Here is a 22,586-nt window from a genome sequence, read left to right as displayed (position 1 = left end):
CAAACCCCAGTTGCACTCTTTCGATACTTCATCAAGTAAATATGGAGAGGTGGGGTTTTTTTGGTTTTTCTTTTTCAGTTGAAGTCATGCTCCACCAGCTCGAAAAAACAGAAGGCAAAGAATCACTCAAAAAATAGCTCAAGACAAGAACCAAGAATTTGAAACTTGCAGTCTATGTCCTCATTAGTCATTTAAAGAGCAGCATCCCATCTAAAGGAAAGGGATAATTTTTGTCAGATTCTTATAAAAAAAAGGCTTTATTTTGAACAAGTTTTCTCCATTTGGTTTTACAGTCTCAACATACATCATATTCATGGACAAGCAGCATTTTCACAGAATAAGAGCCAAATACAAAGAAGAGGAAGCCACTTGGGATTAACAGTTTCAACCTAATTGACTCAGACTTCAGAAAATACTGTATGCTGTCACTTATTTGAGGTAAAGGAATTCCATAAATTAAGATCCACTGTTCAACAGAAGAGTCAACAATGACATATTTGTGAGAAGCAGGTACCTTTGGGAAGGACGGGGTGGGGGGTGGGGGCGAAATTACTCTAGGACATTGTGAGCAACAATAGAAGGGGGAGGTAGGATTTCCACTTCGTTTGTATTGGTAAACCAATGCAGTTTGGACCACCACGTTTAAGTGTTGAATCAAATTTGTTCAGTTTAAATTCCAAGTTTGGTGAATTTTACTGGTAGTACAGTCTTAACAGGTGAACCTAACTGAAGGTATGTCATGAGCTTAGTTTATATGCTGAATGCTGGCACTAGGTAATCGTTAGAGAGTCAGGTAGTGATCAATGCACAAGCTTTTTCCGTCGAGTATCTAGTAAAATCCATTGCTTTCAGTGCCCGTTATGACATATTCCAGTTAATTTTTGGGTAGCTGTGCAATCAGACCATAAAATCATGCATTTGGTGGAATTCAAGAATGCTTTCTTAAGAAAAATTGTACTGGGGGGAGAGGGCGAAATCAATCTTCTGCTATCTGTTCACACAAAAATATACCTGCAGTTTAACAGGGTTTAGATAAACAGATGAAAGCTATTATAGGGACGCATTTATACTGGTTTAAAATTAACTTGTTTATAGAGGAAATCAGCTTGTGTCATTAATCTGTATAAAAAAGATCTTAAACCTTTTTAAATACTATCCACATTATACTAGGTATGTTTTAAAAACCAGAAAGACTATCTTCACCTTTTTGAGTTTGAGATTTAAATTAGCTCACTAATAATCTTAAATTTCACTGAAGAGGAGATGGAACTAGATTAATATCCTGTAAACTGCAAGAACTAAATTATCAATGTTAAATTCCTAATGCCTAGCAGAAATACCACAGGTTTCAGTTCAGCCATTTATTGCCAGGCACTGCTCAATTTCTTCCAGTGAAAAGAAAGCATAATTTGATTTAGGTACTTGCAACAAAACATAAGCAGTGAAGCCATCTTCACATAGAGAGATACATTTCTTTAAAAACCCTACTGGCAAAATAAGTTCCACAATCTGGTTGGCCAAACCATCCAGTGCAAATAAAATAAATTCAAACTGAATTGCTGCAAGAATTTAGTTGTAAGAGGCAAAGCAGATTCATTTCGAAAAGCTCATTTTTCAATATTATTTTGTTTGCCAGCTCCAAGTTCCAGTGATCAAAATGGTTTTATACTTATTTTGGAGGCAGAGAGAAGCTGGTTTGTTAATCTGGCTATGTAATGCTTCCATATCCTTTCTATTCATTTATTTTTTAATAATAATCAAGGAGCAGATTTATCATTTAGCAAGTTATCTGACTCAGAACTAAAAAAGCACTAGTAAATTCTCTCCCCATTGGAAAGCTATATTGTATTACGTAGCTAAATGTACATAAAGTTGTATCTTGCAGAAATATGACCACTGACCAAAATTTCTTACTATGTTACATGTTGAATAAAAGCAGACATGAAGTTAAACTGCAAATCAGCCATTGTACAAATTGTCTCTCAAGATGTTCCAGCAACATTTCAATTAGAGCTTTAACTCCTTAAGAGATACACAACCTATGATATATGGCTATTGCGCAATTCAAACTCAGACAGAAAAAGATGCCTTGTTTGTGAAGAAACTGCCATCTGTCCATTAGCTTTTATCGCACTTCAGACTATCAGAAAGCGAGTAAAGGTGGAAAAAAATTATTTTCCACTAGCATCCAATTAGTTTCCTATGACCTTGAACACTAATGAAATGCTTTTCATTAAATGACAGCTAAGAGAACATAGAGTGAAAAAAAAAAATCAATCTTAAGTTGGTCCTTGTATTTAGGACCTTGCATTTCCTTCAGTAGATCCTATGTATCATGGAGCATGAGTTTTTTTTTTTTTAAAAAACCTTGCCTGCCTATTATGAATCATTGAAATAAAAATATTACTTTTTTTTCCACACTGTACTAGGCAACTTTCTTTCCAGCCAAAGACAAGGAATTTAGTCAAGAATCATAAAACAAATTGAACTATGAACTCTGGCACAGCCAGGAGTAGCAACTCAACTACTCCAGAGTGCTTAGAAAATAGGCTTTAGATTTTACACCAAGAAATTGGATTTATTGTAAATGCCACAGTCACATTGATAGACAGAGCACAGACTTCTGGTAACAAACAAACATACATTTTTGTAACTAAGCGTTTCTACTTGGTAAATAAATGCATTTTGCACAGCCTTCCTTTTAAATGTACCTAAACTAACCTAAATAAGCAGACAGCATAGCAGAAAAGGGAAACTTATGTGAGTAACTGTTTCTTAAGCAGTATATTATTTTTACTATGTATATAATATTTTATATTATATACACACACATTTTCATCAACAGTTCAAATTATACCCGAATAAAAAAAAAAAACCAAAACCAAAACTGGCGCTCCTCCAATACATTTACCACCTTTCCCTCAGGCATAGTTAATCCAGGTATTTGTCAAGATAGAGGAATGACAGTTAAAAAGACTCCCCCCACAAGAAACAAGTTACACAAAGAATACTGTATCACTACAAAGTTTTTATTCAGAAGCCCATCTTTAAAAAAAATCTCATTATGAACTTGTTTGGTCAAACTACAACACTTTCTAGCAGACATACAGTAAAAATGGCATGGCTCAGAATCGACCAGATCTTTCACGATCTCTTGACCGCCTCCTATCACGTTCACGTCCTCCTCCTCCACCACCACCACCTCCACGACCACGATCTCTGGATCTAGACCGACGTTCACGGGACCTCGACCTGGATCTATGCCTTCAAAGAAAGTTTGAACATTTTATTGTTTCATCGCATTCAGCAATTTACTTGCAGTACCACACAGTAGAACACTTAAGGATGTCAGTAACAAGGGAGAAGAAAGACAATGTGGCATTAGAAGGGTTAGTAAATTGGCACTCGGGCTGTGAAACCATGCATTTACAAACTGAACAAACTTAATACCAAGGAGTCACCACATACTGTTAGAAGACTCAACTGTTCGCTGCCAGTCATCCATTATAATGGTGCGCAAAACTTAAGGAAAGGCATGTAGAGGAACCGAATGCGCTGTTACACAGCTGTTAATTAAAGCAGCAAGAGAAGGGGACGCCTGCTTTTGCAGTTATGAATAGCTCTTAACAACACACAATAAAAGCCTACAGCTGTTCGTAAGCCCACTCCTACTAAAGCAACTGCATTAATTAGCAATTACAACTAAGTTATCTTTTTTGTTGTTTTTTTGTTTGTTTGTTTTTGTTTTTTTCCTTCTCTCCCCACCATCCCTCCCTTAAGCTATCAGCATTTGCAAATAATCTTCCCTGCCTCTGAGGTTGACTCAAATTAAGGAAGAAAGCTAGAACACCCCAGAATGTACTCCTAACACAGCTACTATGGATTTATAACTTATATGGCACTTGTCAAGGAAAAAGAGTGGTATGAATGTTTTTAAGCATTTTAGAGAAGTCAGTTTTATAAAACACATAAACAGTACAGTTTTAAATAGGTGTAGAAATTACAGCAGAACTAAAAAGCTCACAGAAAGGAATGCTACAAGTCTTAAGTTTGCAGAATATTGTTCCATGGCGAGATGTTTTGGGGTGGGAGAGTGTGTGGTGACAAATTTTAGTATGACAGAAACACATACATAACTGTTGCAATCCACTGAGCTGTCCAGAATTACTAAATTAACCTATTATTCAAAAGTTCTGATTTACCCTCCTTTTTTTGTACTCGAAAAAACTTTGATGTATTTCATTCTGTGTAGAACTACTTTCAGGTCAGTCTAGTTTATACAACCTACCCGTGAAACCCCACTGACACAAGAACTGACTTTTTTTATATCAAGCCTTACTGCTACCCTATGACAGCTTTAGCTGCACAAAGAATTTAAACAGGTCCAATAAGGACAAAATTGGATGGAGGATTCAGCTATTTTGTTTTATCACAAACTGAAATTTGGCTATGGGTAAAACAATCATATTCCAAAGCCAAACAGACAAGTCTGATCCTTCTTGCAATAAAAGGCGATACCTTTTAATTAGCCTTACTAAGTCCGAGTGTGCTGGTTTTGGCTGGAGTAGAGTTAGTTTTCCTCACAGCAGCTAGTACGGGGCTATGTTTTGGATCTGTGCTGAAAACAGTGTTGATAATACAGGGATGTTTTCGTTATTGCTGCGCAGCGCTTACACAGAGTCTGCTTCTCACACCACCCCACCAGCAAGTAGGCTGGGGGTGCACAAGAAATAGGGAGGGGACACAGCTGGGACAGCTGACCAAAGGGATATTCCACACCATATGACGTCATGCTCAGCGTATAAAGCTGGGGGGAGAAGAAGGGACACACACATTCAGAGTGATGGCGTTTGTCTTCCCAAGGAACCGTTACACATGATGGAGCCCTGCTTTCCTGGAGATGGCTGAACACCTGCCTGCCGATGGGAAGTAGTGAATGAATTCCTTGTTTTGCTTTGCCTATTAAACTGTCTTTATCTCAACAGACAAGTTTTCTCACTTTTACTCTTCCAATTCTCTCCCCCATCTCACTGTGGGAGGAGAGAGCAAGCGGCTGCGTGGTGCTTAGTTGCTCGCTGGGGTTAAACCACGACACCAAGAGATCCAGATTCAGATTCATGAAACTGACCAAAAGGCTAAGACAAGTGCATATTTTGTCTTTTTCATAAATCAAACATCTTAAAAGCTTACATTTAAGTTTAAATTAATATTAATTGGGATATTTTAGGAAAGTACTTAGGCACAAATACGTGTGCCCAAGCAACACAATCTACATTTGCCAAAGTTAAATTCATCCTCAAATTCTAGGACACTGCCAATTAGAGACATTTATAGGAAAAAACATGTTCACAATCCCAGGCTCCTTCTGTGATTGAAAGAAACCTACAAAGTTGTGCTCTATATAAAAGGAAGCTCAACAATTTTATATGCCTATCCTAAATAGCAAGGTCCTAAAAGCAAGCAGATTGAATCCAGCTCAAAGTGAACAATCCACAAGACAGGTATCATAGTAACAGCAGTAGTATAAGCCTTTCTACAAGGTACCTTAATAAATAAATAAATAAATAAATAATAAAATGTATTTATCACAATCTTTTTTTTGCCATTAAGCAAAATTACTATTCCTTTGCCCTACTGAGAATTCTTACCAAGAAAGGCCACATTGTGAGACCAGCGTTAATAAAAAGTGAGCTCAACAGAGTGATCATCTGTTACTAACACTAAGGAACAAATACGAGCTAGGAAAGTTCACCATTAACTGTTAAAAACAAGTAAGGTTGGGTATTGAATATAATCTGTAGATATGCTTGATTGTGCATAATGCTGGAAGTGGCCAATCTGATCCTGCCAAAATGCCCAATAGCCAAGTAGCCTGCTTCTAACAAAGGCCACGAGCAAATACACGTAGAAGACAATAAAATAGAGAAGAGGCATAAAGCAATACTTCTCCCAAATAACGTCTGCCTGTAACAGTTCGCAGTTTGGAGATTTGAACCACAGGTAGGTCCTATGTACTTAGTAACTCAGTGAATATTCTTCTCCTTGAACCCTGCCTTCTCTTAAAGCCACATCAACCTTCAGCATCCACAGCACCACAGAGCCAGAAGCAGCCTAACTTTTTTTTTTTAAAGAAAGAGCTATTCCTTTGTTCTAAACTGGCCCCTTGCTAGCTTTACTTGATGCCCTTTCATTAGTATGTGTCAGAACTGCATTAGGAGGAAAAAAAGAAAAAAGGACAAGCTTAAAGGTTTGCCTTCAGAATTTTCAGCAACTGATCCTTAATTTACCTGTTTTAATCACGTTTAAAAGCAAACTTACTTTTTACGACGACGCCCATACAACTCGCGTCTTAACTCTCGAGAAATAGGCTTCAAATGCATAAAGTTGCAGAAACCTCCTCGTGTACACTCTCTGAAACAGAATTCAAGACACAGTTGAAACTCCCAGCTCTACACTGTATCTGTTTGCCCTAAGCCCTAATGGACCTCTAGCCATCCAGAAGTTAATCACCTCTAACATTAAGACCAGTAAATTGCAAGCATCATTTACTGACATTGACCCACTCCTAGATCAAAATCCTAAAAAAAGATGGCAAAAGTCAAGAGGTTGACTGTAGGTCCTCCATATTAACATTCCCTGAAGTGGCTTTCTTCCTACACTCAAGTTACACGTAAAAGCCACACCCAAGCAACCACCCTGTTTGTGCAAGAATTTCACAGATACTGTCATAGGCAAACAGCAAGTCACTTTTTACCCCATTTCATATTGACGGCAACAGGCCTCTCTGAAGTCAGTCACAGGTGAAAGCTCAGCATGAATGGGCTGTCCATTAAACCAGCGATTGTTCAGGTCAATCACAGCCTTTTCCGCATCTTCTTCACGCCGAAACTAAAAGCAAAATTAACATTTTCTCATGTTATAGAGAAGTAACAGGAGTAGATCGAAGATTCCTATCAAATCAGTTGTGCGATATCCAAGGCTTAAGACTAGTAATCAAACTAGAAGCTACTTCAGAGTTCTTGGGACGGTCCGTCAAATCAAGGGTAAAGATGCTAGCTTTTCATTAATCAGGACTCAGAGCTAAAGACATTATTATTTTCTCTTAATTATGTTCTATTTGGCCTTTCAAGTTTTGTGGCTTGTATTAAACGATATGATAGAAGATAGTGTTTTCTTAATACAAGTGTAAACAAAAAGAATGCTTAAGAGTACTTTCTGGAACACTAACGCTCCAAATGTTTGAAAAAAATCCATTACATTTAAGAGAAATCTGCATGAGCTGAAGCTCTCGTTCATTTAAATTAGAATTTACAAAAATCTGATCCTGTTTTACAAGGCATGTAAAGCTTAAATTTGAAATTCCTTCTCACAGCTAAGCACTTGCAAAGTTTAAAAACAACTTTTATTTCTGATTATGACCTACACAGCTGAGAATTTTAGGCATGAAAATACTTTCCAGTTAAGGGAAAGTACAGTAATATTCAAACTCTCTCACACATCCTCGACACTGTATACACACCATAAAATTTCTGCAGGTGACAACTCTGTACTCCGTGTTCAAGAGATACCAATGGCTTTTAAGAGCTAAACCTAAGTGCTCCAGTTCACACCTTAAACCACCCAGCTACTGCCAAATATAACTTGGTTACAAGACATTTTGTTTAACTGGGAAGTCAGAAAATAAACACACCTGTTGCAAATAAACCTCTGCTCATAAATTAAGTGCTTAAAAGGCAGTGTGATGTGAAGACAGACCCCAGACTAATCCTGGCAAACTAAACAGTCCAGCAGTGGTGACAGTGTTTATAACAATGTAAAAAACAAAACAAAACAAAAAAAACCAACCAAACTTAATCTTTATGAAAATGACACGGATTTTCACCATCAAGAAAGTTTCTCATAATCTCTTAAAATTTCTTTCAGATTTCATTCACATTTTCACTCTTTCTACTTTATACTGTGAGGCTGGAGAGGAGCTTATATCCTGAAGAGCTACTCTTGCAAAAACTACAAGCATACAGTAGCTTTTAAAATTATAAATCAATAAATACCACCCCTATTGATTATATAAATGTGTCTCTCTTTATCCTACCTTTACGTATACATTTCCAACTAGATGATCTCCAAGGTTATCACAAACGTTCATCTCCTCAACTTCACCATATTTTTCTTCCATTTCTGTGAAGACCTCCTAAGCACAAAGCAACCAATTAAAAGTTTGCAGCACATTTGTCATAAGTACAGAAGTACTGCATTTAGCTGTTCGTAAGTACAAAAGGCCTTCCTTAAAAAAAAAAAAGGCAAAACAAGAAAACCTTTTTTTTACATTTCTGATTTTAAAATTCGTACTTGCTTGCCTGTACTGTGTCCATCTGTAAGTACAGCACTAACAGGATACAATAAAAAGCTATGGAAGACATTACGCAGACAGTATTTACAGAATACACACAATGCACTGAAAACACTACATATAAGCCTTGATGCTATATTTTTACTTAACTTGCTTCTATACAAATAATTCAGTATGTTTTAAATTTACAGGAAAGAAGGGGATTATGGAATCAAAATGCTACAGTTGCTGATTTTTAAACAAAGTCTATTATAAACAGTAAAGTTAAAGCCAAACTAACCAAAGGTTATAACAGGAAATATTTAGCCCTGAAAGTTCTAAGTTGTATACAAACACCTGAGGAAATGAGCGCTTTTCTCTGAATCCATCTAATTGTGCTATACAATGAATCCATCTAACTCATTTGTGTCAACAAATCCACGAACACTTTAATGCATTTTTACATCTTTTACATACCTCAAAGAATTCATCATAATGTTCCTGCATCTCAACATCGCTCACAGCACCTGTAAAAATCAAGAGTCATATCGATTAGAGCCTATAAATAAGGAAGAAGAGATTTTGATCATACTACAAAACAATCTAGAGAGGCCGTCTGGAGCATAAGAGACACCATATAGCATGGAGCTAACTAATAGGAATATTAAAAATAAGTATGTGTGTGAAGAGCTTTGAGTCCCCAAAGTATATGTCAAAACATTACATTGACATGATCAAATCAAAACCGGTTTTAATCAGAGCCAAACTTGTATGCCACAAGTTTAAAGGAAGGGGAAAGGAATTACTTTGAAATATTACTTAAATTTAATGTACAGTCCCACCCTCTACCTACCAACAATTTTACCTAAACAGAAGGCAAGTGCTTTGTTACATTTGCATATTTTCAAGCATGATTACAATGTAGCATTCCTCTTCCTAAAGGCAGAATTTCATTTTAACATGTCCACCTCTTCAGCATATACACTAGAATTTGAAAGTTCACAATGTAACATAGCCCAGATTTTTTTTTTTAAAATTTGCTTAAAATAGTTATCAAAATGACATGCTTTTCTCAGTGCCCTCAAAGAAGGGTACCATAATGCTTTGCAACAGGGAGCAATTTTCTAGTTTAATTTTGAATATCGCTTAATTTTTTTGTAGTCCTGCAGAACACCCTTTAGTGCAAGACAAGCCAGCCATATATTCAGGTTAGATTATTTTCATGCTCCAAGCTGGACTTTACAAATGAGCGCTGCTTGCCTGCTGCTATAAAAAACAACATAAGTTTGGCTGATTTTTCAAAGCATTAAGAATATAAAAATGTATTTCATTTATTTATTCAGTCTACAGCATTTTAAACTACATTAAGCTGTATACATTAAAGCCTAATGTATTAGCTCTTCAGCAGTTAAGTGGTTTATTAAGATCAAGCGGAGCAGTTTTAAAATGAACCCTGCATTTTATGCTAGAAAAATATTCTAGCCTTTAAATTACAAACACTACTGTTTTAGTTCACAGAACGTGAAAGACGAGAAGCTGAGCCAACAAAGCTGAGTTTATTCACTTCAAGCTGCTATGAAAAACAGAGATGCTTTGGGCTCAGCCATTTTTTGGCTAATATTACCATTTGGACAAACTTTACGTTTTTCTTCAAAGGCTCTAATATTAACCAGCCACACTCTCTGGAACTGTAATCACTTTTCTTTCACCCAGCTCACCTCCTGAAGAAGGCTAAGGGGCATCTCTTATATAGTTTAGGCTAACAATGTTTCTGCATTTGAAACACGTTTGCTTTTAAGAACTTTCTTCTTCCCCACGGTTATATAGCAAATTAAGGAATATCAAACATTAAACCAGTATTTCTAGACAGTTTAATACTTAACTATATTCCCAAGGTTCTGCCAACACCACTGATAACAGCTTACTAATACCTAAGGATTTTTTTTTTTTTTTAAAAGATATCAGACAGGGGCTCTGTGAGCCACACTGGGAATAACTACTTTTTACCAGATGGACAAGTGCTAAAAACTTATAAGGAGATTCCATTGTCAAATTAGGAGATCATAAGCAACAGTTAGTTAATGACTACTTGAATGTCCTTCTAAAGTGGGAAGCATACATATGCACAGGCTTTGCAAACATTCATATTCCAGGGCTACCGGTATCTGAACCTTGAGAAGCCCAATCACTAATTAAAATACTCAGGAAAACTACTACTGTTCAAAACTAAGGTTAATCCTCTACGACGGCAATAGAAAGGAAGACAGTTAAGCAACAACAACAAAAGCATTAAATAGCTACCCAAGTTATCCATTTTAAAATACATGCAGTACTTAAGTCGGGACAAATATCGAAAAAACAGGGAGCCAGGAGTTTCAGCAAACCTACTGATAACAGAGCTCCAGCTCTACCAGAGAAGGTACAGTGAGGCTCTGTTAAATAGCTACCCGCTTGCCACGACAAACTAGAGTTGGATACCAGCATTTAGAACACTAGAGAATCTGTTCGAGACTCTTGCAGCTGTAAAAGCTAAACAGCTCCACAGACCACACTGCTGTAGCTCTGTGCAAATTAGTTACCAGCGCATTGAGAATTTAGGGACAGAGTGGAAATACCCAACTGTACATTTTTTGGTTTACTGAAACAGCATTAACTACTAAGCATCTGCAATAAGAAAGCCTACAAACCAATAGAACTCTTTAAGCATCTACACAAACTTACATAGCTTGTTATGTATCTAGCTTGATTGTGTGACAAAAAACTCAAATTACTTAATTGGATCATTATTACTTTTAGAAGCAGAAGAGACGGTGTTGACTTTTAAGTTAGTGGCTGATTTCACAAAGCATGTCTAATCAAATGCTGGTAACTAATCTGAACTAGTCTATAATCCAACAGTCAAAAAAAAGGAATAGCCAAACAAAGCTTTATTACCACACAGTCAATATTCACTTCAACAAGAAATATTAGTTAGAAAATAACACCGATCCTTTTTGGTCCTAAAACTTTTTTTTTTTTTTTTTTTTTTAAATCTTATTCTAATATTGATGATTCAATCAGTAATCGCAGATCAACAATCCTGGTCATTAACCTCTGCCAGTCTCACAGTAGGTATGCTTACTTATGCCCATTCCTACCTCATGAGGAGTCATTAAATTAGTTCATGACCATACCCAAATGCCTTCCCCTCCTCAAAAGTACTTTTAAAGATATATTTTCCTAAGCAAATATGCAACTTGGTTTTGTAATTTGAATTTTCAAAGCATGGAAGGAATTTTAGGCATGCACCTATCCAAAAAGGACAGCTGCCAGAAGGGAAGCGTTTGTCAGTCAAAGTCTGTTCTTCCAAAGTAGACTCTACATGGAAGCTGCATTAAACCTAGGACAGATTTCTGCATGGAGTCTGAAAAGTTCCAAATTCAAGTTCTCTTAACATTTACAGAGCAGGAAATTTGTTCGGGATGAAGTCAACGTGTCATTGCCCTGCTCTTTTAGACAGTGGAACCTAATGGATAGCATAAAACACACAGAAAAGCATTCCTAGGATGCAGGCAACTAGCAGGGAAAAAGGCGGAGGGAAGAAAGCAGTGCAACCAAGACTGCTTTACAGGGGAAGTACAATTTCAACCCTTTTTGATTTAACAGATGGTATTCAGATTCCCCTCATGGTTTTGGGAGCAGGGAGGAAGGTGAGTGGGACAAAAAAGGTTTTGGGTTTTTTTGTGTGTGTTTGTTTTGGACACATTTAATGAAATGTGGTCAGTTTGATCTGTTAAACTAAAATGGCAGACCAGCTTAAGTCGACACTGAGCTCTGACAATCAAGCCCAGGGAACCAGTGAAGGAACTTGTATGAACTTACAGCGCAAACCGTCAGCAGACTGGGAAGAGTTTTGAGGGTTACGGTAAATGTTCAAGAGGGCAATGGTCTGAAATACAAAACGCAACAACTTTATATTATGGAAAATAATTTTAACAAGAAACCGGTTTCCTTTAGGGTCGCTTTAGCCGAGTCTGTGCTGAAAGAGAGGTGGTTATTCTCTCCCAAGAAGGAGAACTTTCACTTATCTGGTGACCTTTCTGAACCAACCTAACACTGTAAAGTAATAGAGATCTCATGATACTCCATTATTGTATTTTTTAAAGTTTTATTCACCAATATTACCATAGAGGGGTTTTGCATGATTTCAGGCAGATATGTAATAGATGGCATCCAAACATGGTATTCAAATTACAAGCATAATAATTTGTTTGAATTTGGTTTTACTGAATGGTTTCTTAGTAGCAAAACCCCATTCGAGGAAGTAATACAATAATTACAGCATAACATGAAATCTCCATTTTCCTAAAAAAGTTAAGATGAAAGAAAACCCACAGTTTTGGGACACTTACCGTACATCACATATATACCTATTTTTTTTTTTTTTGTTAAATCAAGAATTTGAGAAATGTCTGCAGTTTAACCCTTTAAAAAGAATGCAGTGTTACTAAGCAATCAAGTTTCACTTTGCAGTGCAAACAAGGATCTGCATCAAGTCCAATTTATGCAGTCAATTCTGCATTCTGAATTGCACACATTTGACAAGTTCTTGATCTATGCGCAAGAAGAGTTCCGTCACTTGTCCTGTTTGCAACAGCTTTATGTCAGCAGCTCAGAAGCCAACATTATTTTCTCATAATTAGGAGTGGGCTCTTTAACACCATTCTTTAAAAAAATTTCTCCAACTGTGGGACTTACAGTGTGAGCCGTCAGCCGTCTGTGCACTGTTTTGGGGGTTACGATAGATGTTTTGAATCAAGATGGTCTGCGGGGAAAAAAAATAAAAAGGGGAATTCTACTGGCTGCTGTGCATATAATAGACAATTGCAAAGAGACAACTTGTTTGCAAACAGCTAAAAGTAATATTTTATTCTTAAGACTTCCTTTTGTATTTGCAGAATATCTTCCAAAATTGCATCCAGACCATCATATTATGAAAACAGTTTTAATTAACCACCAAGAAAGAGCTGCATTTGTCTCAACAGCTATCCTCAATATGGGAGTTGTGAGGCACAGTAACCTAAAACGTCGAACTACATGATATTATGGAGATGCCTAGCTTTAGAGACCAGATTCATTATTGTAAGTGTAGGGGAAAAAGTAGTGTTATGTGCACAGCATATAATACATAATGCCACAGAGTCTAAAATGTTACACCAGACAGTACGGTTTTTAGGCAAGAGCTACATCTCATTTTGTGCATCAGGAATTTCTTGGTGGAATTTCTGTTTAAATAATATAATAGCATCATAGGTTCACATGTTTCCGATCCTTCAAATAAGGACAATATCCTTTTAGCCCTTCTGCTTTTTACTTGAAGAATTAGCCCAGGCAGACTTGAAACCTTACATTTGTACCGTTCTTCTTAAAATCAAGTTGTCTGAAAAAACAAACCATGTTTAAGTTAGTAAACTAATATTACAAAAAAATTCCAAACGTCCATATCACTGTAAGCAGCTCAAAAATTGAGATTTGATTACTTAAAATACAAGCTCAATGTTAGTTAGTATGAATTGCAATCCCCAAATAATTTTAGCTTACACATTATTATTAGTCACAGTAGGAATTCAGAGCTTAAAGAAGTCACAGGACCAGCAATGTCATACCTACATATGCTGCCCACTTAACACGTAAAAAAATCTGTAACATCACATTTAAAATCACACACTTGTTTTATAACAGATATGGTCATACCAACCAAAGCTTTGTGATTCCATGGCCCAGGTTTAAAATAACTATGTTTTAGCCTACAATTGGAGAGAGCCAGAAACATGCATATAGTTACAGTGTTTCTGCTGATTGGCGGTAATTTGATCACCCTGGATTGCACGACCTTTCCTAACACAGCTCTTCTATAAAGTAGCTGCACCAGCAATAGCAACGCAAGATAAAAATATTGTGCCAGTAACTTCCCATTAGTAAGATATCTGTTCTTCTATTTTCTATCACAGCTGATTATCAATCCGCATACAAATAAAGATTTCTGTAGTGAAGCCTACACATCTGCCAGGTACATTTGGGATGTTACAACACAGCATGTCCACCAGGTGCGATGCTGTAGCACTCCCAGACACCACTGGATGAATCTGACATGCCCTGCTGACCCACCTCAGCTGGCATTGCTAATGGCAGTTTCTAAAGCAAAGCTAAAGACTGCACTGACAGAGGAAACCACTGTTGCACACACAGTTTTTCGGGGGGGGGGGGGGGGGGGGGGGAAGTAGTTTGGGTTTTTTGGTTTTGGTGTTTTTTGTTTTGTTTTGTTTTTAACTTAAAGACAGCTACTGTGAAAGTTGTTTAATTTAGAAATATTTTCTAGTAGCCAATGACCTAAATTCAGGTCTCTGAATAACCAATCACATTTCAGCACGCTCTCCATATAGGTCAGCAACATGGAGTAGTTTTGAAAATTGACAATATTCTTTTTGAGATACAATATTTACATTAAAAATTATTAAATTCCCAGAAGTGGAAACGTGTTTCTGTAGATGACGTACCAGCAGCGGTCCCTATCGATCAGAAACCTAGACAGTCCCCCCTAGAGCTACCCTGCCCACTCATGCACTCACAAAGCCTAACTTCATGAGCACCATCCCTCTGAACTCCCATCAGGTGGGTAGTACTTGCCTCCCTAATTCTCCCCAAGCCAACACCAGTCCACCATTCTGATCAATCCTGCTCCAAGTCAGCTAAAATGAACTTGCAGAGGACTCCACTGCTATGTAAACTTTACCTTTGTAGGTAAAACTGCTGATGATGCAACAACTTCCATAGGCACTACTTATCATATACGATACTCCCAAAGAAATCTATTTACCTGTATACCTTGACAATCAGCAGTGATAGAAAAAGACAAAGCATACAGTTCTCCAGGAACGTAACTTCTGAAAACTACATAATAAAAACTCTATCACCCACTGCACCTTTTTTTTTTTTTTTTGGGCAGGCATGCAGTCACACATCACGTCTCTAACAATATTCACAGCCACAGATTAAATAATCCGTCAAGTCAACTGACGTATACACCCTCAGCAACCAGGCAAGTTGTTTTCAAGAAACACCTCTTTCACATTCAAAGCAAGTATGCAAGTTACTCACGAAACTTAAGAGCCTGGGTCAGAGAGCAAATATAACGACAGAAGAGTTGCTTTTACTTATTAATTAGTTTTCTTCTATTCGATTATATGCATAAAGGACTTAAGTTCACACCTTTGAGATAGGTGGAATATGCTGCCATTGTTTGTGATTAAAAAAAAATCTGGGATGGTTTAAGTGCCTAAACACCACTGAGAAGGCACACTCACCTGAAAGTTAGCACTGGTTGGTCTCTACTACAGGCAAGCTTACAACAGCATCGCTTCCTGCAGCCATTAAGGGTGACAGGAGATAATTAGAAATGCTGGGAGAAGTAAATGGAATACCCCCAAAAAAGCAAAAACCCATATAAACTGGGGCCAAAAGTGAACTAGTTAATCTGGAGCTCAGGAATTATTCACTTGTATCTGAGAATCTACGTTTTAAAGAAGCAAGAATATACTTCCACAAGAAAGAAAACAAAGGGAAAACAAACCTGGCTAAATGTTGGTTTGTTGTGCAACCGAGAACATCTGTCTCCATGACGACAAGCTCCGATTTTGAAATAAAATGAACAGTTGACTCTGCAAGTAAAAAAATCAAAGTAGTTACATATTGGAATAGAAAGACATTAATATGCAATTCCTATAGAACATATGCCCTAAATGCCTTTATCTTCATGTGGAGAAGTAACACAGGAAAAAAAAAAAAATCAAAATGCTATAGGAAAGCATTACAGCAAACCTGCTCATATTCATTCCTCTTTACCCCTAATTTACAGCACGTCATCTAATCAATTTCCCTTGCTACTCAAACCCAAAGTGCATTCATGACACCACCACAGACAGAAGCGATCACTACTGTTTTACCCTTCTGGTTCTCCATTCTTGTCTTTGTATCGGTTTCACTGGGTAATGGGAAATAAGGTGAAAAACAGTCTGAAAAGTTACACTACGAGCTATATGGTTGTGTCTCAGTTCATGCAACCCCCTAGACTAGGCAATATAATCTGCTTTAAAGCCTATATAGTTGCACCTACCTAATGTTTTATAAACCACCTGTTTAAAGTTATACTCTGACAGTAACTCAGACTGCTGCCAACACAGTATTTGAAATAATTCAGATAGAGAAAAATCATGTTACAGAGAGAATACACATAAGCAAAATAAATTCGTTTAATTAAGCCATTTCCATGAATGTAGTTAATAATTTTAAAAGGAAGCATTTATTTATATTTTTTTTAAACCACAAGCTTTTCTTGAATTAACTGTCAGCTAATGACACCTTCAAAACTACGCTAGTTTAGGAATGCCAGTAAAACTCTCACATATAAGTGTAATTCACATGGAATGATGAAAGAAAACCATAAGGAGTTTAGTTACCTTGACTGGGAAAACTGAATGCAAAATTCTGAAGGGCAAGAAAACTATTATAGGCTATATATGTGTAAGTGAAATATAAAAACTCTCCTGGAAGAAAGATTATTATTCCCGTGCTCACAGTTAACACCAATTCTTTCCACAATCCTGTGTAAGCAACATCAACTCACGGAAGGGAGAAATATTAAAGTACTAAAGCATATCTGATCTCTAGCAAAACATTCTACTGTAAAATTGCAACATGCTTACTCTTCATTACGTTTTTGACAATACATACTTAGCATTACAATATACTTACTGTCTTTTCTGAACTCTATCCTGAAACAAAAAAGATATCTAACTATAAAATTTCCAACAGTGCCTTCAACTTCAACACTTTCTGGAGAGTTCTGCTTGCTTTTTGCATAGAAAATAAGACCGGTACAGGAATTTCATGCCTGCTGTACGGGCATATGCTAATACTGTTACACTGTAATGCATTACATCAGAAAGGACGCCGCAGTAACAGAGCTCAAGAGAGGCTGCCGATACTGCTTTTCTGACAGACGAGCGAATTGGAACTGGCATGTAGCACTACAGAGCAGAAGGAAAACAGAAGCCTCGCGGCCAGAGGCTGACAAGAGTAATTTAGTCCAGCAGCACATCGATGCCCCCTTTCATTTTTACGAGTGGAAAAACACGTTGGTTTGGTCAGGCCGACGGTGACCAAATTTTCGTTAGGAGGGTTTTGTAAGTATGCTTCCAACAACCAGAGAAACTAGAGGCGCTCCCGACGCGTGGAAGGCTGCAGGCAGAAGCCTGAGGATCAGGATGCAGCAGTCGGGGAAATCCTCCGCACCCTGGGGAGGGGGGAGAAATAACCAGTCGCTGTCCTTGCAGCAGAGCGGAAGCTCTCGGGCTGCTGCGAGGCGCAGACACACGAACAAAAGGGGAAGAGGCGGCCCTTTCTGGCGGGAGGCGGCGGGAAGCCCGGCACCCAGCGGCCCCGGCCGCTCCCGCCCGCCGCCGGAGAGGCGCAGCCGCCGGGGGGGGGGGGGGGGGGGCGGGGAGGAGGCGGGGGACGGCAAGGCGCCACGAGGCGCGGGCACACCCGCATGGCGGCCGGCGGGAGGGGGGGAGGGACGGGGGGGGAGGGGGAGGAAGTCCCCGAGGAGAACAGACCCAGCCCAGCCCGGGAGGGGAGAGGGAAGCGCATGGGCGGGGCCGGCGGCGCGCGGCGCGGGCACGCGCAGGCCCCACGCGGCGAAAAAGGGGGGGGCGCGCGCGCCCCCTCCCGCCCTGTCCCTGGCGGCGCGCGCGCACGCGCGCTCCAGCGGAGGGGGGGGAGGGGAAGAATGCCGCCGCGCCGCGAGCCCCAGCGGAGGGGGGAGGGAACGGGGAGGGAGCGCGCGCCCGCCTCGCTTCCTCTTCCCTCCGCGGCCGCGCGCCGCCACATTCCAGCGCGCGGCGGGGGGGGGGGGGGCGGAGGAACCCCCGGTGGCGGGGACGCCGCAGGCCCCTAAGGCGGGAGTGGAAGAAACGGGCCGGGCCGCGCCGCGGGGAAAGCGGGAGGAAGGGAAGGGGGGGGCTGACCGCCACCACCGGTACAGGCCGCCCAGGCGGACGCTGCGCGTCCCCGCGCCCCGCGGAACCCGCCACCGGCCTCCGGCCTCCCTCGACCTCCCCCCCGGGGCGCCGGAGCGGCGGGGAGCGGCGCGGGGAGGGGGGATGGGCCACTCACTTGTCCTTCTCTGTTCCGAAGATGGAGGCCAGATACTCCGCCATCTCCCACCGCCCGCCCGCCGGACAGCCCGGCGCCGACCGCGCGCGTCACAGCCGCCGCGCCGGAAACACTTCTACCGGGCCCCGCCGCCGGGCGGGGGGGGCTCTGTGCGCATGCGCGCGGGCCGCCCGCCCCTCATTGGGGGAGCGGCGGGGGCCGCCCCTCCTCCACCGCCGCGGGCCCCGCTCGCGCCACGCGGTGCCGTTGCCGCGCATGCGCAGGGGGGGCGGCGGGGCCGCCGCGCTGTGGCTGGGGGGACCCGGCCGCCTCCCTTTCCCCGCCCCGGGCCGGTGTCCGGTGGCCCCCAGGGCTGCAGCCGTGCCTCCGCCGGAGCGGGGGGAAGAGCGGTGCTCCTCGCCGCAGGAGCCCGGGGGGTGGTGATTCGCCAGCGACGAAGCGGCCTGTGGCGGAATGGAGACCGCCCTGTGGGCACTGGGGGCCTCTCTGGTGCCCGTATCTCGCCGGGAGTGTTGCATAAGTCGTCGTGCACGTTGTGCTCTGCCAGTGGTTCAACTGGGGGAATTACTGAAGCACACCGTGCCTCCATGTCCAGATGTACGCCCAAGTTTCCGAATTACGCCCTTCTCCCGTTCTGCAGTTTTCTGTGGTCATAAGGGTGTTGTGCCTGAACTTCTGAACCAATCTCAATGTTGCCAGAGTAAGCTCAGAGCAGAAGAAAGCCAGTTTAGCCAGCGGTTTGAGGAAATGGACAGGCCTCTGATGGATGGTCGGTCTCTTCTCCCTGTGACAGGCGATAGGATGAGAGGGCCTCAAGCTGCGCCAGGTTAAGCTTAGGTTGGATATTAGGAAAAACTTCTTCACTGAAAGGGCAGTCAGGCACTGGAACAGGCTGCCCAGGGAAGTGGTTGAGTCTCCATCCCTGGAGGTATTTACAAGACGGGTAGACGTGGCGCTCGACGACATGGTTTAGTGGTGGACTTGGCAGTGCTAGGTTAACGGTTGGACTTGATGATCTTAAGGGTCTTTTCCAACCTTAATGATTCTATGATTCTATATTGGAGCACGTGGCTACTCAAAACATGGCAGTCTGAAAAAAAAATGACTGAAGGCAGACACAAAAGAAGGGCTTGCTGGGGCACAGCATTAACAGAAGCTTATACGATTATAGAGAAGATAAGGGTGCTGCTTAGAAGCTAAAGGGTCTTACTGCAATTAGTCATTGGTACAAAGGACACTGACAAGAAATCCGAATTAGACCTTTGTTATCGTGACATCAAGTGTTGGAATAAAGTAATTGCACTAAAAGCAGGAAGGTGCAGGTTCTGAAGGAGTCTAAATAAAAGTTGGATGAACCGCTAAGAAAAATGTGCATTTTAATTAAAAGCAGAGTGGAGGGTAGGACCAAATTCTTTCTGGTCATTCTGGGAAGTTTCATGGAATTACGGGCCAAAAGCTGCAAATTTGAACCAAGCGAATTGAAATTTTTGAACTGGAATAGTAATGTACATGGTACTCTGGTACTATACAGCCTGATCAGCATTTGCAACAAAAGTGGTGTTCCAGTCTGAAAATCATTGCAGGAAAGTGAACTTGCTCATTTTGTCAGTGCAGAAAACAAAGACTGAGCACTCAGTGTATTACAAGTAAAATTTGTCTCTTAGATATTTTGGAATTCCCTGAAACATTTACAAATAGGCTTTATTTCACATAGTGTTCACAGCCCCAGTAGTAGTCACAGAATCATAGAATCACAGAACCATTTAGGTTGGAAAAGGCCTTTGAGATCATCAAGTCCAACCGTTAACCTAGCACTGCCAAGTCCACCACTAAACCATGTCCTCAAGCACCACCTCTACCCATCTTTTAAATACCTCCAGGGATGGGGACTCAACCACTTCCCTGGGCAGCCTGTTCCAGTGCCTGACTGCCCTTTTGGTGAAGAAGTTTTTTCTAATATCCAACCTAAACTTCCCCTGGCACAACTTGAGGCCGTTTCCTCTCATCCTATCACTCGTTACTAGGGAGAAGAGACCGACCCCCACCTCGCTACAGCCTCCTTTCAGGTAGCTGTAGAGAGCAATAAGGTCTCCCCTCAGCCTCCTCTTCTCCAGGCTAAACAACCCCAGCTCCCTCAGCAGCTCCTCATAAGACTTGTGCTCCAGACCCTTCACCAGCTTCGTTGCCCTTCTCTGGACACGCTCCAGCACCTCGATGTCCTTCTTGTAGTGAGGGGCCCAAAACTGAACACAGTACTCAAGGTGTGGCCTCACCAGTGCCGAGTACAGGGGCACTATCACCTCCCTGGTCCTGCTGGCCAGGTTATTTCTGATACAAGCCAGGATGCCATTGGCCTTCTTGGCCACCTGGGCACACTGCTGGCTCACGTTCAGCCGGCTGTCAACCAACACCCCCAGGTCCTTTTCCGCCAGGGAGCTCTCCAGCCACTCCTCCCCAAGCCTGTAGTGTTGCATGGGGTTGTTGTGACCCAAGGGCAGGACCTGGCACTTGGCCTTGTTGAACCTCAAACACTTGGCCAGATCACTCTGCAGGGCCTTCCTACCCTCCAGCAGATTGACACTTCCACCCAACTTGGTGTCATCTGCAAACTTAACTGAGGGTGCACTCCATCCCCTCGTCCAGATCATTGGTAAAGGTATTAAACAGAACTGGCCCCAACACTGAGCCCTGGGGAACACCACTCGTGACCGGCCGCCAACTGGGTTTAACTCCATTCACCACAACTCTTTGGGCCCGGCCATCCAGCCAGTTTTTTACCCAGCAAAGAGTACGCTGTCCAAGCCACGAGCAGCCAGTTTCTCCAGGAGAACGCTGTGGGAAATGGTGTAAAATGCTTTACTAAAGTCCAGGTAGACAACATCCACAGCCTTTCTCTCATCCCCTGTCACCTTGTCATAGAAGGAGATCAGGTTGGTCAAGCAGGACCTGCCTTTCATAAACCCCTGCTGACTGGGCCTGATCCCCTGGTTGTCCCATACGTGCCACGTGATGGCACTCAGGATGATCTGCTCCATAACCTTCCCCAGCACCGAGGCCAGGCTGACAGGCCTGTAGTTCCCTGGATCCTCCTTCTAGCCCTTCTTGTAGATGGGCGTCACATTTGCTAACCTCCAGTCGACTGGGACCCCCCCGGTTAGCCAGGACTGCTGGTAAATGATGGAAAAAGTGGCTCAGTGAGGACCTCTGCCAGCTCCCTCAGTACCCTTGGGTGGATCCCATCCGGCCCCGTAGACTTGTCTGTGTCTATGTGGTGTATCAGGTCGCTGACCATTTCCCCTTGGATTACGGGGGCTTCATTCTGCTCCCTCTCCCTGTCTTCCAGCTCAGGGGGCTGGGTACCCCGAGAACAACTGGTCTGACTATTAAAGACTGAGGCAAAGAAGGCATTAAGTACCTCAGCCTTCTCCTCGTCCTTTGTCACTATGTTTCCCCCCGCACAGATTCTCTTAGCCCTCCTTTTGTTGCTAATGTATTTGTAGAAACACTTTTTATTGTCTTTTACAGCAGTAGCCAGATTAAGTTCCAGCTGGGCTTTGGCCCTTCTAATTTTCTCCCAGCATAACCTCATGACATCCTTGTAGTCCTCCTGAGTGGCCTGCCCCTTCTTCCAAAGGTCATAAACTCTCCTTTTTTCCCTGAGTTCCAGCCAAAGCTCTCTGTTCAGCCACGCCGGTCTTCTCCCCTGACGGCTTGTATTCCGGCACATGGGGATGGCCTGCTCCTGTGCCTTCAAGATTTCCTTCTTGAAGAATGTCCAGCCTTCCTGGACTCCTCTGCTCTTCAGGACTGCCTCCCAAGGGACTCAGTCAACCAGGCTCCTGAACAGGCCAACGTCTGCCCTCGGGAAGTCCAAGGTAGCAGTTCTGCTGACAATAGGACTATTTGCAGGCACAAGTGCTCACTGCATTGTGCCCTAGCACACTACATTTGAAACTTAACAGCAAGTCCAGTTCTGAGGAAGTAAGCTGAATGTTTTTCTGTCTGACTCCAAAAGTTTTTTAAAATGCATCTACTTTAAAAATGG

General features: G+C 41.7%; 1 protein-coding gene across 1 annotated transcript; it reads right to left on the bottom strand.

Moving 5' to 3' along the window:
• Positions 1–238: 238 nt before the first annotated feature.
• On the bottom strand, positions 239–18,628 carry U2AF1 (U2 small nuclear RNA auxiliary factor 1). The gene is given in 12 exon segments (XM_082304130.1): positions 239–3,264; positions 6,319–6,411; positions 6,755–6,888; positions 8,093–8,191; positions 8,807–8,856; positions 13,067–13,133; positions 13,718–13,748; positions 15,673–15,729; positions 15,939–16,026; positions 17,120–17,234; positions 17,236–17,660; positions 18,542–18,628. Coding segments are annotated over 11 exon segments (1,026 nt in total). The 5' UTR covers positions 17,389–17,660; positions 18,542–18,628; the 3' UTR covers positions 239–3,125.
• Between the last annotated feature and the right edge of the window lie 3,958 nt (positions 18,629–22,586).

This window comes from Platalea leucorodia, assembly GCF_965183815.1.
Source record: "Platalea leucorodia genome assembly, chromosome: 2".
NCBI classification, from domain to species: Eukaryota; Metazoa; Chordata; class Aves; order Pelecaniformes; family Threskiornithidae; genus Platalea; species Platalea leucorodia.
This window is presented reverse-complemented; position numbering and strand designations above follow the sequence as displayed.